This window comes from Eptatretus burgeri, chromosome 9 (genome assembly GCF_056783735.1).
Source record: "Eptatretus burgeri isolate ZD-2024b chromosome 9, Ebu_testis_v1, whole genome shotgun sequence".
In the NCBI taxonomy this organism is placed as follows: domain Eukaryota; kingdom Metazoa; phylum Chordata; class Myxini; order Myxiniformes; family Myxinidae; genus Eptatretus; species Eptatretus burgeri.
In genome coordinates, this window is record NC_140969.1 from 19253750 (window position 1) to 19271273 (window position 17524).

Sequence of the window (17524 nt, forward strand, 5' to 3'; positions counted from 1 at the left end):
AGATGGAGGAGAGAATGGAGACTCCAGAACTCCCAGCATGCAGGATCAGAGATGGAGGGTCACGAGGGCTGGTTCAGGGTACAAGTCCCGATGTGCCGATCATCGTTGCTGGCTTCCATAATTGGCTGCATCATTGCCTGCCACCCTGCACATCATAATCAAAGGAAAGTCCTCGCCTGCAATTCAAATGTTTGTATAAATGTGATCTGTGGCAACTAGTGTGGCTTAGGTTCATATATTTCTCATTTCCTTGGAGACAAGTTTGCGTGTTCCATTCTCCCTTTTTTGTGTTTGTTGATTAGCTAGGAGTGTTCCGACTTGCTAGTCTCATCCACCTTTTCCCCACATTATTCTATCCTAATAAATATCAGTGTGTGTGTGTGTGTGTGTGTGTGTGTGTGTGTGTGTGTGTGTGTGTGTGTGTGTGTGTGTGTGTGTGTGTGTGTCAGTGTGTGTGTGTGTGTGTGTGTGTGTGTGTGTGTGTGTGTGTCAGTATGTCTCCTCCATATCTCCAAAACCATGAGACCTAGCAGCCTGAAACTTTGCATGCATACTAAGAAATCTCCAAGGAAGTGTATGACTGAAAATAGGGTGTTTGGGTTAATTAAAACACCCCTTTTGAGGATAATTAATGGCCTTATTTAATTATATCCTTGATCAGGTGCATCCTCGGTCATCACTCTCTATGGGGCCTTAAAGCGTATCCCAGGTAACTTCACTGTGATCTGAAGCCGCCATGCTTTTTGGCCTACTCAACCATGTCTTGACTTGGAACAGGCCGCAACGATTTCTTAACGATAGTTTTTTTGTTTTCACTTTCCTCACTCATATTATCAAATGCCTGTTCATCATACCTACAAATCACTGTATACATCGCTTTTCTGAGTGCTGTAGTTTTCAAATTATGAGCTTGGAGCGATTTCATCCATTATATGATGCAATTTTCCACGATCTACTCTCACGGCCTAATTAAAGTATATCATCAAAATATTATTTCGGCGTTGAAGATCGGATATCATCCGGACAAAATAAGTGTCGAAATCTGGAGTGAAATATGATAATTAAAAGAAAGAACGAGTCTTACAGCTGTCTATATACCTATTTACGTCAAGCAAGCAAAGCTATGGTCCCTCCTCCATATACAGTCGGGCCCAAAAGTTTGCATACACTTGAGCAGAATACAGTTGACTTCCATTTCTACCTCTTTTCTCGACAATAATGACAATTCTTTTCATTCCTCGAACAATTTCAACCATTCTCCCTTGTTTCTATCAAGGGTTTCTGCAACTTTTGTACTTTGGATGATTTTATTCACAGTTGAACTCATGATGTGACAAAATAGCAGGTCAAAAGTTTACATACAGCACACTCTAATATTGTCTAATACTTTGTTGAATAGCCTTTAACATTTATAACTTCAGTCAGTCTTGCAGGATAACCATCAATCAGCTTCTTACAATTCTCTGAAGGTATTTTCACCCATTCTTGTTGACAGTGTTGGTAGAGTTCAGTCAAATTGGTGTGTTTCCCAGTGTGACCACTCCTGATTTTCATAAATGCCAAGGTGAGCCAATGAAAAAAGCCAAGAATTCACAAGGTTTCGTAAAAGCGATGATGATAGAAAACCTATACGCCAAGAAAACCTATAGAAAACCCAAGACGCCAAGGTGAACAACGAATAGCCGAGATCTTGTGAAAAAAGCCAAGGAGTGGTCACACTGGTGTTTCCTCTTTTGCACTCTCTTTTTCAATTCCGTCCACAAATTCTCCATTGGATTTAAGTGCGGGCTTTGAGCTGGCCATTCCAAAACATCAACCTTGTTCTGCTGAAGCCATCCAGCAACCAACTTGGAAGAATGCTTTGGGTCGTTGTCATGTTGGAAGGTCCAGCAACATCCGAGGTTCAGCTTTTGAGCGGACTGCTTCAGGTTCCCTTGGAGAATTTCCAAGTAGTCCTCCTTCTTCATGGTGCCATCTATCTTATACAGTGCTCCTGGACCACAAGCAGCAAAACATCCCCATAGCATGATGCTGCCACCATCATGCTTCACCGTGGGTATTGTGTTCTTTGGTCTGAAGGCCTCTCCCTTCTCTCACCAGACGTACTGTTGGTCATTGTGGCTGAAAAGTTCCATCTTGGTTTCATCAGACCAAAGGACACTCTGCCAGAAGCCTCTATCTTTGTCCTTGTGCTTTCTTGCATATTTCAGCCTGGCTTCGCAGTGGCATTTTTTAAGGAGGGGCTTCCTTCGTGCTCTGCAGCCAATTAGTCCGTTTCGGTGCAGGACCCTCTGGACGGTGGACAGTGACACCTTCATCCCTGAAGCCTCCAATTCTTGGCACAGGTGTTTCTTGGTACTCTTGGGGTTGAAGCACACCTTTGTGACCAATGCCCTCTCATCAGTTGGTGTCAACTTGGACTTCCGGCCTGATCTTGGAAGGATCTTGGTTGTTCCTAGGTCCCTATACTTCCGCACAATAGTCTGGACGGATGACTGTGGCACTTCTAGTTGGAAACTACTTCGAGTTTGCCTTCCCCATGCTGGCTCAAGTGGAAATAGGGCCTGAATAGAAAACCTAGGCCCTTTATACAGCCAAGGGAGCACTAGCTGACCTATTACATAATTCTAATCAGCAGAGAGTGGGGGACACAATACAAGTGATAGAAGGCCATTTCAGAACATTCTAGGCCTTTCGAAAGTCAATCAGGCAGCAAGTCACCTTGATGGATATAAACTTTTGACCCGCTATTTTTGTCACATCATGAATTAAACTGTGAATGAAATCATCCAAAGTACAAAAGTTGCAGAAACCCTTGAGAGAAACAAGGGAGAATGGTTGAAATTGTTATAGGAATGGAAAGAATTGTGATTATTGTCGAGAAAAGAGGTAGAAATGGAAGTCAACTGTATTCTGCTCAAGTGAATGCAAACTTTTGGGCCCGACTGTATCCACAAGAAAATGTGAAATTTCCAAAGCTTTAAACTTATCTTTTTCTACTGCTTGGAGAATTATATTGAGTGAACAAAAGATTTAGGAATGTGCAAAAAATAACTGGCTTAATTGAGCTTTGTGATTTAATGCATTCACTGCTTGACATCACGCCCTGTCCCCCCTGAGGGACTGCTTATCAGTAGCGTCTGTCAGATCTGTGTCTATATTTTCAGATGTTTCACGAGGTGCTCTACATGGAATCAGAGCAAATCTGGTGAAAACGGACGTTTTACAATAAAGTGGCAACATATGCGTGGACTGCGAACAGATGTATCACGTGACACATGCGTGCACATACAAGCAGGCAGCGTGGCGGATTATCTGCAATGCTTATTTCACGACGATTAAACATTGTGGTCTCCAGGGTTGTTCTACATTAAACAGCCACTCTATTGTGGATAAAGTCATTATTTGAACAAATCATTTAATTTCTTTCACTGATGCGAGCGAGGTGAAGACCGGCTTTAAAGTTAAAGAGATCCGATATGGTATGCAGCCACAGCCTGGCCAGCTGTTCCTTATGAACCATTTAATTGGAGTGTTTACTTGAGTGCTTAAGTCACTTGCCAAGCACACCACAGTCGACAGCGGTAGTGTGCTACGTCATTCTGAGCGAATCGTTAACTCACTGCGGATGCTTTTGCCGTGCCACGTCATTCAGAGTGAGTAGTTCGTGCTCCATCATCCTGAAGGAGTGGTTCGTGCTCCGTCATCTTGAGTGAGTGGTTCGTGCTCCGAAATCCTGAGCGAGTGGTTCGTGTTCCGTCATCGTGAGCGAGTGGTTTGTGCTCCATCATCCTGAGCAAGTGGTTCGTGTTCCGTCATCCTGGGCGAGTGGTTCGTGCTCCGTCATCCTGAGCGAGTGGTTCGTGCTCCGTCATCCTGAGCGAGTGGTTCGTGCTCCGTCATCCTGAGCGAGTGGTTCGTGCTCCGTCATCCTGAGCGAGTGGTTCGTGCTCCGTAATCCTGAGCGAGTGGTTCGGGCTCCGTCATCCAGAGCAAGTGGTTCGTGCTCCATCATCCTGAGGGAGTGGTTAATGCTCCGTCATCCTGAGGGAGTGGTTCGTGCACCGTCATCCTGAGGGAGTGGTTCATGCTCAGTCATCCTGAGGGAGAGGTTCGTGCCAAGTCATCCTGAGGGAGTGGTTCGTGCTTCGTCATCCTTAGCGAGTGGTTCGTGCTCTGTCATCCTGAGCGAGTGGCTCGTGCTCCATCATCCTGAGCGAGTGGTTCGTGCTCCGTCATCCTGAGCGAGTGGTTTGTGCTCCGTCATCCTGAGCGAGTGGTTTGTGCTCCATCATCCTGAGCGAGTGGTCCGTGCTCTGTCAACCTGAGTGAGTGGTTCGTGCTCTGTCATCCTTAGCGAGTGGTTCGTGTTCCGTCATCCTGAGCTTGTGGTTCGTGCTCCGCCTTCCAGAGCTAATGGTTCGTCCTCCGTCATCCCGAGCGAGTGTTGCATGCTCCGTCACCCTAAGCAAGTGGTTCATGCTGCATCATCCTGAGCGAGTGGTTCGTGCTCCGTCATCCAGAGCGAGTGGTTTGTGCTCCGTCATCCTGAGGAAGTGATTCATGCTCCGTCATCCTGAGGGAGTGGTTCATGCTCCGGCATCCTGAGCAAGTGGTTCGTGTTCCGTCATCCTGAGTGAGTGGTTCGTGCTCCGTCATCCTGAGAGAGTGGTTCAGCTCCGTCATCCTGAGAGAGTGGTTCGTGCTCCATCATCCTGAGAGAGTGGTTCGTGCTCCATCATCCTGAGGGAGTGGTTAATGCTCCGTCATCCTGAGGGAGTGGTTCGTGCTCCGTCATCCTGAGGGAGTGGTTCATGCTCAGTCATCCTGAGGGAGTGGTTCGTGCCAAGTCATCCTGAGCGAGTGGTTTGTGCTCCGTCATCCTGAACGAGTGGCTCGTGCTCCGTCATCCTGAGCGAGTGGTTCGTGCTCCGTCATCCTGAGCGAGTGGTTCATGCTCCGTCATCCTGAGCGAGTGGTTCGTGCTCCATCATCCTGAGCGAGTGGTTCGTGCTCCGTCATCCTGAGGGAGTGGTTCATGCTCCAGCATCCTGAGAGAGTGGTTCGTGTTCCGTCATCCTGAGCGAGTGGTTCATGCTCCGTCATCCTGAGCGAGTGGTTCATGCTGCATCATCCTGAGCGAGTGGCTCATGCTCCATCATCCTGAGCGAGTGGTTCGTGCTCCGTCATCCTGAGCGAGTGGTTTGTGCTCCGTCATCCTGAGCGAGTGATTTGTGCTCCGTCATCCTGAGTGAGTGGTTTGTGCTCCATCATCCTGAGCGAGTGGTTCGTGCTCTGTCAACCTGAGTGAGTGGTTCGTGCTCTGTCATCCTTAGCGAGTGGTTCGTGTTCCGTCATCCTGAGCTTGTGGTTCGTCCTCCGTCATTCTGAGCGAGTGTTGCATGCTCTGTCATCCTTATGAAGTGGTTCATGCTCCGCCATCCAGAGCTAATGGTTCGTCCTCCGTCATCCCGAGCAAGTGTTACGTGCTCCGTCACCTTGAGAAAGTGGTTCATGCTGCATCATCCTGAGCGAGTGGTTCGTGCTACGTCATCCTGAGCGAATAGTTTGTGCTCCGTCATCCTGAGAGAGTGGTTCGTGCTCCGCCATCCTGAGAGAGTGGCTCGTGCTCCATCATCCCGAGGGAGTGGTTAATGCTCCGTCATCCTGAGGGAGTGGTTCGTGCTCCGTCATCCTGAGGGAGTGGTTCATGCTCAGTCATCCTGAGGGAGTGGTTCGTGCCAAGTCATCCTGAGCAAGTGGTTTGTGCTCCGTCATCCTGAACGAGTGGCTCGTGCTCCGTCATCCTGAGCGAGTGGTTCGTGCTCAGTCATCCTGAGCGAGTGGTTCATGCTCAATCATCCTGAGTGAGTGGTTCGTGCTCCGTCATCCTGAGCGAGTGGTTTGTGCTCTGTCATCCTGGGCGAGTGGTTCGTGCTCTGTCAACCTGAGCGAGTGGTTCGTGCTCTGTCATCCTGAGCAAGTGGTTCGTGCTCCGTCATCCTGAGCGAGTGATTCGTGCTCCGTCATCCTAAGCGAGTGATTCGTGCTCTGTTATCCTGAGGGAGTGGTTTCTGCTCTGTCATCCCGAGCTTGTGGTTCGTCCTCCGTCATCCTGAGCGAGTGTTGCATGCTCCGTCATCCTGAGCAAGTGGTTCGTGCTCCGCCATCCCGAGCTAGTGGTTCGTCCTCCGTCATCCCGAGCGAGTGTTGCGTCCTCCGTCACCCTGAGCAAGTGGTTCATGCTGCATCATCCTGAGCGAGTGGTTTAGGCTCCCTCATCCTGAGGGAGTGGTTCGTGCTCCGTCATCCTGAGCTCGTGGTTCGTCCTCAGTCATCCCAGGCGAGTGTTGCGTGCTCCGTTATCCCGAGCGAGTGCTGCGTGCTCCATCATCCCGAGCGAGTGGTTTGTGCTCCCTCATCCTGAGCTCGTGGTTCGTCCTCTGTCATCCCAGGCGAGTGTTGCGTGCTCCGTCATCCCAAGCGAGTGGTTCGTGCTCCATCATCCCAACGAGTGGTTTGTGCTCCTGCATCAGAAGAGAGTGGTTCATGCTCCGTCATTTTGAGGGAGTTGTGAAATCACACCCCATTTCTGTGCCGTTCGCCATATTAATGTGTTTTTTTCATTATCGAGCCAAATTTTTTTTACCATCCATCACATGCAGTTGTTGCTAAAGATTAATGTTTGTGCACATCTCCTGAAATGTCTACGAAAATGCAACGTTGTTTACCGGTGAAAGCTACTCAAGGTTTTTGGGTTATATGCAGTGCGTATTGCAGTCAGTAATCACACTGTCTCCAACCTGCTGATTCCCGAAATATTGCTGATATCGGCCAAGCACTAATGGATGTGTGCTCCCTCATCCTGAGGGAGTGGTTCGTGCTCCCTCATTCTGTGTGTGTGTGTGTGTTGTTTATAACGCACATCATATTCTCTCTGCGAACTCTCCTACCCCCACCCCTCTCTCCCTTTGTCCCATCCTTGTTCTACCCCCTCCAAATACAGTGCAGCACTCTCCTCCCACACCTACATCTCTCTCTCTCTCTCTCTCTCTCTCTCTCTCTCTGGACCTATTAGGGCAGTGGTTATGTCGGGCTGGTGTTCGTCTCTTGACGCGTCTGGGCCGCGTTCATCTCCGGACGCGTTCGTCTCCAGAAGGCTTGGCTCTGGATGCGTCTGGCGGGTTTTGTCTCCAGATGTGTCCGGGCAGTGTTTTTCTCTGGGTCAAATTTATAGTATGAGTGGTATAAAATGGATTTCAGACATTATTTTGTTTCCATCTTCACTGTTATTCTATGCAGAATCATTTTGATGTTACAATATAAATCGTAATTAACGCTCCACTGCACGTCTGCTTTCCCTTCCTCTCACCTCACACTGTCTTCCCTTCCCCCACCCCTCCTCGCTCCCACACTCCTTGCTCTCACACCCTTCCTTGATTCCTCTCCCCCCTCTCTCATTTCCCCTCCACCTCTTCCCTCTACCCCTTCCCTCTCTCTCTCTCCCCCACCCTTATTCTCTCCCTCTTTCCCCCTCTTTTTCTCCCCACCTTTTGTACTCTCCTCAGAGAAGCGACGGGCGGTATTTTCTAGTAATTAAATAATAGGAGTAAAAGTCTACAGCAAAAACATGGGTGGGGTCAACAAGTGGCAAATCTGATTGTATGTGATGATTAAAAATGCTGTAATATTTTGTCCAAGTACTGCTAAACGGAAGGGTTTTGAAACTAGCAGAAAGGCGATTTGTGTTTTCCAGTGTTGAAATATATATTTCAATTGAAATAAAATAGAGGCTTTCAAGGTCATAGAAAAAAAGAATTCTGGAAGTTTACTGCCGTTAATGCAATCTTTTACACCACTTTATTTACAATTACATTTGTTCTTTGTACCTGTTGTTTGTGTCCTTTCTGACATTGCCACAAACAGTAAAAATTTATCTCCTTTCTGCACATGTGCGATCGGGTCAAATTCAGAGCCAGAGCCAAAGTACTGCTCAACTACAGGTTCATTTTGCGATTCATGTTCAAAATATAACATTCAATTGAAATTAAGTTGTTCCTTGATGATAAGCTGACGTTTATAGACAGAAGGACAGACAGACATACGTGAACCAATTGCTTAACCCCGCTTTTCGCTTTGCGTGTGCAGGGTAATAAGTGAGCAGTGGTTTGGTATATTAGTTTAGTTACCTCCACCACCGAAAGTGGATGAAGGTTATATTTTCACCACTGTCTGTTTATCTGTTTGTTAGCAAAATATCTCAAAAAGTTGTGGACGGATTTGGACGAAATCTGGTGGAGAGCTTGGGTATGTGACAAGGACGAAATTATTCGATTTTGGTGACAATCCAAATCCAGATCTCGATCCGAGAATTTTTAAATTGATTCTTCACCAGAGCTGGGGCTGGCTAAAACAACATATAGCATAATATCTCAAAAAGTTGTGGACGGATTCAGACGAAACTTGGTGGGCATGTTGGGTATGTAAAAAGGAAGAATTGTTTCGATTTTGGTGAAGATCCAAATCCGGATCCAGATCCGAGAATTTTAAAAGTGATTCTTCACCATTGAGTGAGAAACAAAACTTGGTGAATGAGTTGGTTAGGTGACCAAACAAGCCGATTAGATTTTAACTCAGGTCTGATTCTAGATCCAGCCTATCAGTGTGATACAAAACGTAAACTGTTCCGCCTGGCAGAGGTATGCGCTCTACCGAGTGCCCTTCTAGTTTTGTAAATGTGTCTCGTTTTGGCCTTACTTTTATGGATGTTCATGCTAAATGGTTGAACTTATGCCAAGAAAATTTCTGGTCACAATCTGTCTGCTTACATGTTTCATGAATTATTATTGGAACATGGTTTAAGGTGTTTTGGCCCATCAGGGTGATGGTACGTTGTTCTTTCAAGGTAATAAGTAACAGAATCCAGGTGTCATAGCTTCTTGGAATTTGGTATGAACAAGAAATGCCTCTTGATTTTTCAAAAAAGTATCTAAATTGTTTGACATGTTTTGTTCAATCAACCATCTTTTTGCATTCAAACTTTTTTAACAAAATGAAATCCACAATAAACTTCATCTCAGAATTCTGCTCTGTTATTTTAAACAAATTTGTTGTTTTGCAGAGGCAAATTATTGCAGAAATGTAGGCAAACAACAGCAGTGACATTAAATCACTGTGACACTCTGGCAGTGACAGAGCCAACAGTAGTGACACTCTGGCAGTGACATGAAATCATGGAGACAAAGTTCCAATGCAAATATACTTTGCACATGTGGAGGGGAGAGGAGGAGTCCAGACATCATGCATATACTCTACCGGTCTAAAGTTTTAGAACACCCCCATTTTTCAGTTTTTACTGAAATTTAAGCAGTTCAAATCCAGTGAATAACCTGAAATTGTACAAAGCCAAGCGGTAAACTGCTGGAGGTTAAAAAAAGTTTAGGTTACCAAAAACTGAAAAATAATGTAAATTTCCGAGTTGTTAAAAAAGGCCCTTTTCAGGGAATAAGTAATGGGTTAGCAAATGCAGCTGTTCTGCAGCAATGGAAGTAAATTAAGCCTTGAAAGTTGATGCAAACAATTCTTACAGGTGTCCCAACTTTTGTTGATTAGTTGCAAACCCTCTGTCTGTATAAAAGCAGTGTTGGAACAGACTGTGTTGCAACACCCTCTGAAGCATTATTTGGACAATATTGGAGAGGAGGAGATTGGGACCATATTCTGTGCAGAGCATTGGTGCTGCCTTAGCAGTCTCCTTGGCTATTGGACACAATCCTGGACGGGTCGCCACCCCCAACACAGTGTACCAGCATGTTGGCACTCATTTTGCCAACCTTGGAAGGATGACAGGCCGAGTTAACCCCACCTGGTATTGATTCACCAGCTGAGCAGGATTTGAACTCAGGACCTTAGGATCCAAAGGCCACCACCCTAACCATTAAGCCAACACCAGGCTCAACAATATTGCACTGCAGGAAGTAGTATATTGCTATCATAATGCCAAGAAAAAGACAATAAACAAAGGAAGACAGACAGACCATTATAACGCTTAAAAGTGTAGGTCTTTCCTTTTGAGAAATTGCAAAGTAAGCCAAGGTGTCAGTGAGTACAGTTTCCTACACCATCAAAAGGCACTTGGAAACTGGAGGAAACTCTGACAGACCCAAAGCCACAACACAATCAAAAGACAAGTTTCTGAGAGTCAACAGTGGCATGATAGGTAGCTTACAGGACAGCAGCTTCAAGCACAGCTTAACACTGGTTGAAGTAAGGAAGTCTCAGTTTCAGCTGTGAAGAGAAGACTTCAAGCTGCAGGTTTGACAGGTCGAGTGTCAGTAAGAAAGCTATTGCTAAGATGGCAAAATAAGAAAAAGAGGCTTGCCTGGGCCATGAAATACCGCCAGTGGACTACTGAAAACTGGAAGGTCTTATGGACCGATGAATCAAAATTTGAAATCTTCGGTTCATCACGCAGGGTTTTTGTACACCATCGAGTAGACGAAAGGATGGTTCCTCAGTGTGTGACACCAACTGTCAAACATGGAAGAGGAAGCGTGATGATCTGGGGCTCTTTTGCTGGATCCAGAGTCGGCAACTTGCACAGAGTGACTGGCACCCTGAACCAAAAGGGCTACCACAGCGTTTTGCAGCGCCATGCAATACCCTCTGGTCTATGCCTAGTTGGCCAGGGATTCATCCTCCAGCAAGATAACGACCCAAAACATACCTCCAGGCTATGTCAGAACTACCTTAGAAGAAAATAACAAGACGATAGGCTTCAAATCATGGAATGGCCAACACAGTTTCTAGACTTAAACCCCATCGAGCTGGTTTGGGATGAACTGGACAGAAGAGTGAAAGCAGAGCAACCTACAAGTGCAACACATCTGTGGGAACTTCTGCAACAATGTTGGAAAGAACTTTTCGAACAATATTTGATTTCCATTGTAGAAAGAATGCCACGAATATGTTCGGCTGTTATATTTGCAAAAGGTGGCTACTTTGATGAGTCAAAAATTTAGATTAAATTTTGTTCAACAAAACGTTTCCATGATTTCCTTTTTATCTGCAATTGTTTATTTGTTCGTTGTTTTAATTTCAGAGTACATTGAAACATTAAACTGCTTAAATTTCATTAAAAACTGGGAAAATGGCAGTATTCTAAAACTTTAGACCAGTTGAGTATAACGAAAGGGAGTCAAACATTTTACCATGTATTATATATGACAAAATAATAAGTACTGTTTGTGAATCCCATATAAAACGAGGACTGTGTTTGTTACGATATTGCTTTGGAAAATAGAAAACTATGATTCATTCTACATTTGAAACAATCCAGAAAAATTATAGAAAAATGATACCGTCCATTTTCCATAAATAATATAATCAAGTTACTTCCCCTCGTCTTTGCTCTATTAGCCTGTTTTCCATTTTTTTCCATTTTTATCCAAAACAATCTCTCAGGCTTGGGAGATTAATACTCAAAGGGTGTGTTAGTTGGGGTCTCACCGCATCCTCAGATGTTGGGCTGAGAGGCTTGGGATCAGAAAGGGAGCGTTGGAGCAGTTTTGTCTGCTGCAAGATGGTTGTACCAGTCAAACTCGCTTGTTGGCCAGTCGTTTGATGACTCGTGTCAGTTTGACAGGATACACTCGTACCACGAGATGTCATCTCCAATGCAGAGATGTCTGCCATCGCACCAAAGTCCTGAGTGATAGCTTTTAATGATGGCACTAGAACTGTGTCCTCGAGATCAGTTTGGACTGAGCAGTCGAATTGAGTCTGGCATGCCATGTTAACCATGGAGGGCTGGATCTTGCGATGGGTTTCAGCTCCTTTTGGTCGTCCAGTGCGACCTCGTTGCTGCCGAGGACCATCTGTTGGCTCCCAGTCATTTTCATCATCCGTCTGCACACTGCTGTCTACAGAGCGAGATGATGCTCGACGAACCCGCCCAGATCCACTGTCGGCATGCCATGTCCTAATATCAGCATCATCCAGGCCTGTGGATGGAAAGACATGTGAGGTTTTGATTATGGCAGAGTATAAAGTGGAGCTCATTGGATTTGGCTGTGATATTTGTTTTGGTCTGAATACTAACATTTTCTCCAGAAAAAAATTAAACCTTTGAGCCATTAGCATCTTCTCATCCGCAACTTCTTCCATGGCACGTGATTGAGCTCAAATAATTCGTACATAAAAAGAAAGGTAAATAGTAGGATTAACAGGAATTATAATTACCATGCAAAAATTTAGGCTCATGAAAGAACAGAACATCATGTGACGAAAGGAAAAAAGGAAACGTATAAACAGTGGGACAACAGGTGAAAATAAGAGGCAAGAAAATTTATGAATGAATAAATGAATGCATGAACGAAGAAAGATGGGGGGGGGGGAGGGGACAGAGTAACAATGTTGAAAAGAGCTTGGAATGGGGAAGGTTAATGGGGGTAGAAAATATCACAGGTAGAGATGAAGGATGACATTAGATGAAGGTGCACTGCCACCTTGAAGCCCTGTATGAAAGAGTAGGATTGTACCAACTCAGGAATGGTGTTTCACAAGCAGAAGAAAAGAAGAACAAAAGACTCGAGTTGAGTAATAGGTTTGGATTTTGGAGCTAACCAAGCTGGAGGATACTGTAAGAATGCCTAAACTCTAGATCCATGGAAAACCGGGGAGGGTCAGAGGGTTGAAACAGCGGATCCAGAGCAAGACTATTCAAAAAGCAAGACATCTGGAGCATTACAGGTAGTTAAAAAGAAGACAGAGACAGACAGGAGACAGGTGGCTTTGGAAGCCAGTTTCGATGCATGGTTTGACCAGGAATGGTTGTGACTGATGGTGAGGTCAATAAGCTCAAAAGAAGGAACTTCTTACAATGGCCGATTATTGAAATATATACATTAGGCGGGCTTATGATGATCCTTCTGGATATAAAGGGTGAGAGTAAGATATCTGCCTGGCTTGTATGACATATTCCATGTGTCGCACCATCATCCAATACTTCTGAGCAAAGAGAAAATCAGCGACTGCTGTCCTGTACTGATAATGGTGGTACAGAACAGCATAAAGTGGATTAATCTGCAAAGAGGAAGAGTGGGTTACCCAATGCATCAGAGAGAGGTCATTTAAGTATATAAAGAACAAGACTAGGCACAAGATGCCACCTTGAGGACCTCTAGGCTCGACTGGAAGAGGAGATGAAAAGATTTTATTGAAGGACAATTGATGACTGCATGAGTGGAGGATGCAAAAAAGTCTCATATGAGCCTCGACAATGGATACAAAAAAAAGAAGTCAGGAATGAAGATGGCCTTGAATGTCACAGATATAAAAATTGGCAGCTGAGCGGGGTGCCAGACTATGCCGAATGCTCTGGAGATATGTCCAGAGCGATAACCCTGATCTCATGTTTCAGATATGTGGCCTCCATCCATTGATGGAAGAGAAGAAGCAGTGTGTCCAAAGGTGAGTGATGAGGACAGAATCCAAACAGATGATCCAAGATGAGACAGCTTGAGAAAAAGCAAGACGATGTCAGCTGCAATAATTGATTCCATGTCCTTGCCTAAAATTGGAAGTAGGCTTACTGCTCTGTAGTTGAGATGACATGTTTTCACAGCCTCATGTATGGGAGTGATAATGGCTGTCTTCCAAATATATGTTACGTGACCGCAGGTTAAGGACAGACTGAAGAGAGCTGACAGAGAATAAGCAAGACCAGAATGGTATGATTGGAGAACACGGGCATGGATGCCATCTGGACCCGTCACTGAGATTGAATTGGGCTATTCAAAAATGTATCTACATTCTCAGATGAAAAAGGCGCAGTCGAGAAAAATCAATGGGCATGAAAGGGTAAGATTGAGACAGAAAAGGTTAAGCACACAACCTTTGGAGGCAAACACAGCACGAAGACACTCTGCCTTGTTTTAAACAGAATCTGCACCATCAGCGTACACCTGAGTAAACACTAGAGATGGATTTAATAAGGTGCCACCTGAAGGAGGGAAATGCATTGAAGAGTTCAACCTTCAGGCTGACCAGAAGATGTTTCCTGATCTACCTGAGGATGGAAACACACTTGTTACGAACATTACAAAATGACCGAAAATGGAATTCAGTCGATTGAACTAACCGTAGTGAGAGAGGAAGCTGCTTGAATATGATTGCCTTGCCACAGGATTAAGTGTACCAGGGTTGAGAGGATTGATATGATACTTGAGGATGGATATGACGTGACTGCTGACGAGATGGGAATGACTTGCGCATGCGAGAAGAGAATGCCTTTGTAGGGCATTCCCAATCAATCAATATCAGATCCTGAGGAGATGGAAAAACCAATCCTTCTGAGAGAAGGCAGATCACAGCCACTGGAAGTCCTGCGTGGAACCATGGTGGTTCCTATCAATAGCCAGGGAGATATGGAATTCAATAAGAACATGGACTGAGGATTGGAGTGCAACAAAGGAGGAACAGGAGAGTTTGGATGGAAAGCAAGTCATTACTAGGACCAGGATGGAGGATGTACTGGTTGCAAAGGTCTGAGTTGGAAATTTTACTGTCAGACTCACAGAGCCACAGGGGGTCTTGGCTGCAATACCATGGCTGTTTTTGAAGAGGTGACACCATGCCAGCTAGCATGATGGCATTTTAAATCCCCACAGATATGAACAGAGAGTTGGGATGGGTGGTTACGAGTTGATCCATGTTCATGTAAATAGTTATACAAGGAGTTATCATCATTAGGTGCATGGTGCATGATGAAAATTCTGTATAAAAAGGCTAACACGACTGGGGGCAAGTTTAGGTCATTCAGTAAGGCATCCAACAATTGAGTGTCCACCCTTAGATAAGTCAGAGAGAATCATGTCGCAAATCTCAAGGCTAAACTCTCGAACCAGTCTCCTTCCTCAGGGTCGTGATGTCACCTTCTCCAATCTGTCTATGGTGTACGTACCCCGTCCATGCCCACCTTCATCCCAAATAGCATCACCGCAGACTCTGCATGAGATTAGACAGAATGTCTCAATGTGATGGTGTTTGCCTCCAAATCTCACATACCTAACCCACTACAATCTGTCCCCATTTTACACCCTCATGCCTACTGTCAACTGCACTCATGTCCATCCTCACCTGCGAAAGTAGAGAAAACTATACGACCCGTGAACCTGTTGGGTTCCCGTTGTGACAGCGGTTGATAAAAAAAAACATTTAAAAATAATATATATATAATTATATATATATAGCTCCAGCGAACTATACTGCTGAAGTTGTTTACATTGATCAAATAATCCCGAAGAGTACTTGAAAAAATTGGGAATTGATTTTTTTTACAATTTTTTTCGTTGCCCGATTTGAATGAAACTTGATAATGCGCTTCAATGTGAAAAAAAAAACAGAGAAAAGAAAGTCGAAGAAATTATTGTGCGCAATCTTCTAAACACAATTTTATTTATTAATGAACACGGAAGTATTAGATCAAAATGGCGATGTTTATTTTATGCTTAAAAATAAATCGTTCTTTGTCGATACTAAAATGTTTGAGATTTTAAAATAAATCATTTCAAGAAAAAAAATAAACCAATGTCACTCGCAGGGTGACCCGTATCTTGCCAAAAGGTGACCACGTGTGACTTCTTTAAGGTCACAATGAGGTGAATAGAGCTGCTATCCACAAGGAGCGACTCCTTGAGGAATATCTGCCTACGAGAGATTCCGATGAGAATCGTTCTACAGAGTAACCATGAAAAATATGCGTTTGCCTCATACCGTCACCAAATGATGTCATAATGTCTCAAGCTTGACATATCTAGAAAGCACTCATCGAGGTGTTCAATTTGGGGTACTACACGATATGGTTCCTAAAACTTGAAAATTTGACCTTGGGGTCAAATATGTTTGACCTCAGGCGCTAACCATGAAGGTCAAGGCCAATCGCCACCAAAAATTAATTAGCTGAGCGCCAGACCATGAACTATATTCCCATGAAGTTTGAAGATGATCCGATCAAAATTACTCAAAAAATAAGTTTCGTCAACTCCCCTGATTTGCGACAAAGTGACCTTGACCTTTGACCTTGACTTTCAAAATTTTATGCACTGAAAGGGACCTCTATAGGCCTCTGATATGCGAAGTTACAAAAATTTTCAATGATAACTGTGCTCTGCAGAATTTTTTATACGTGATTACAGACAAAAAAAATAAAAATAAAAACATACAAGCTAAATAACATATCTTGCAAAAACTTTGTTTTGGCAAGATAAAAATATAGCTCCAGCTAACTATACCGCTGAGGTTGTTTGCATTCATCAAATTCTCCCGAAGAGTACTTGACTGAATTGGGAAATCGCTATCGTGTCTCGTTCTGGCTGTATTTCGGGAATATACATACATACATACATACATACATACATACATACATACAAGATGAGAGTTTTAGTAATATATAGATTATCTCGAGCTTACACCCTGCTATGGTGAGTGGCACAGGTCCTATCAGTACCCATGTTGTCAAATCCTGCTCTGTTGTTCTTGCTTCTCTGCCTGCAACCTTCAGCCTGGATTTCTTCTTTAGCCACCTTCTATCTCCCTGGAAGTCAGCAAACATCACTCCCATCCACAAAGAAGTGTGCTAAAACTGATCACATTAATTAGAGACCAGTAATCATGCTGCCAATTATAAGCAAAGTTATAGATTCCATCATTGCTGCCGACATCACATCTAATCTTTTTCCAGAGAGCCTGATCAGTGAACAATTGTTTTAAATTTGTCCTCAGTACTCAACTTTGCACATGCAGCTGCTCCTCTTCAACAATGGTTGGACGACGTAAATGTTAAAGAAAACGTCCAAAGTAGCTCTCTTTTCATTCGACATGCTGGCAATCCTGCTCTGCTTGGCAAGCTCACTGTCTGTGGCAAACAAGGTTGCCTGCCTAAGTGGCTGAGTTCCTCCACTCGATTATATCAACAGAACCCTTTCCTCTCCCATCTCCCAGTGAAGACTGTATTGATGCAAGGCGCTGTCTTGGGGCCAGTCTTGTTCCTTATTTATATAAACAACCTTGCACATGCTCTGAAAAACCCTTTCTTCCTTATTGCACACGACTCAACATTGCATCGTGCAGTACTCCATCCAAATGACAGGCAGACAGCAGCTGCAATACTCTTTGGTGATTTGGAATTTAATAAATGCTGGTTTGTTAAATAGAACATGTTGTTCAATCATGATAAATTTCAGGCTCACCCTGTTGCTTCAGAGGGATCATCAAACATACCTACCTATTAATTTATATGGTCAGCCACTGTAAGAGGTTCAGTTTCTTGAAGTTCTAGGCCTCACAATCAGGCATGATCTCTCATGGGCAGATCATATCGCAAGGGTGTCCTCCAAAGCCAGCATCAGACTAGGCAGCCTCTGTCATTACAAGTCATTTCTTGAAAAATCAGAAACACTCACAGCCTATCATGTCTCTGTCCATCGTTCAGTCGGGTATTGGTCTTCCCTATATGGCTGGCACC

General features: G+C 44.4%; 1 protein-coding gene across 1 annotated transcript in view; it reads right to left on the reverse strand.

The window, feature by feature from the left end:
* The window catches only part of PCLO (piccolo presynaptic cytomatrix protein), a 321244-nt gene that overhangs the window by 185275 nt on the left and 118445 nt on the right, over window positions 1-17524 (reverse strand). Inside the window, exon 7 of the mRNA XM_085893761.1 lies at window positions 11509-12002. Within this exon, the coding sequence (XP_085749887.1) occupies window positions 11509-12002 (494 nt within the window). The remainder of the gene's footprint in view (window positions 1-11508; window positions 12003-17524) is intronic.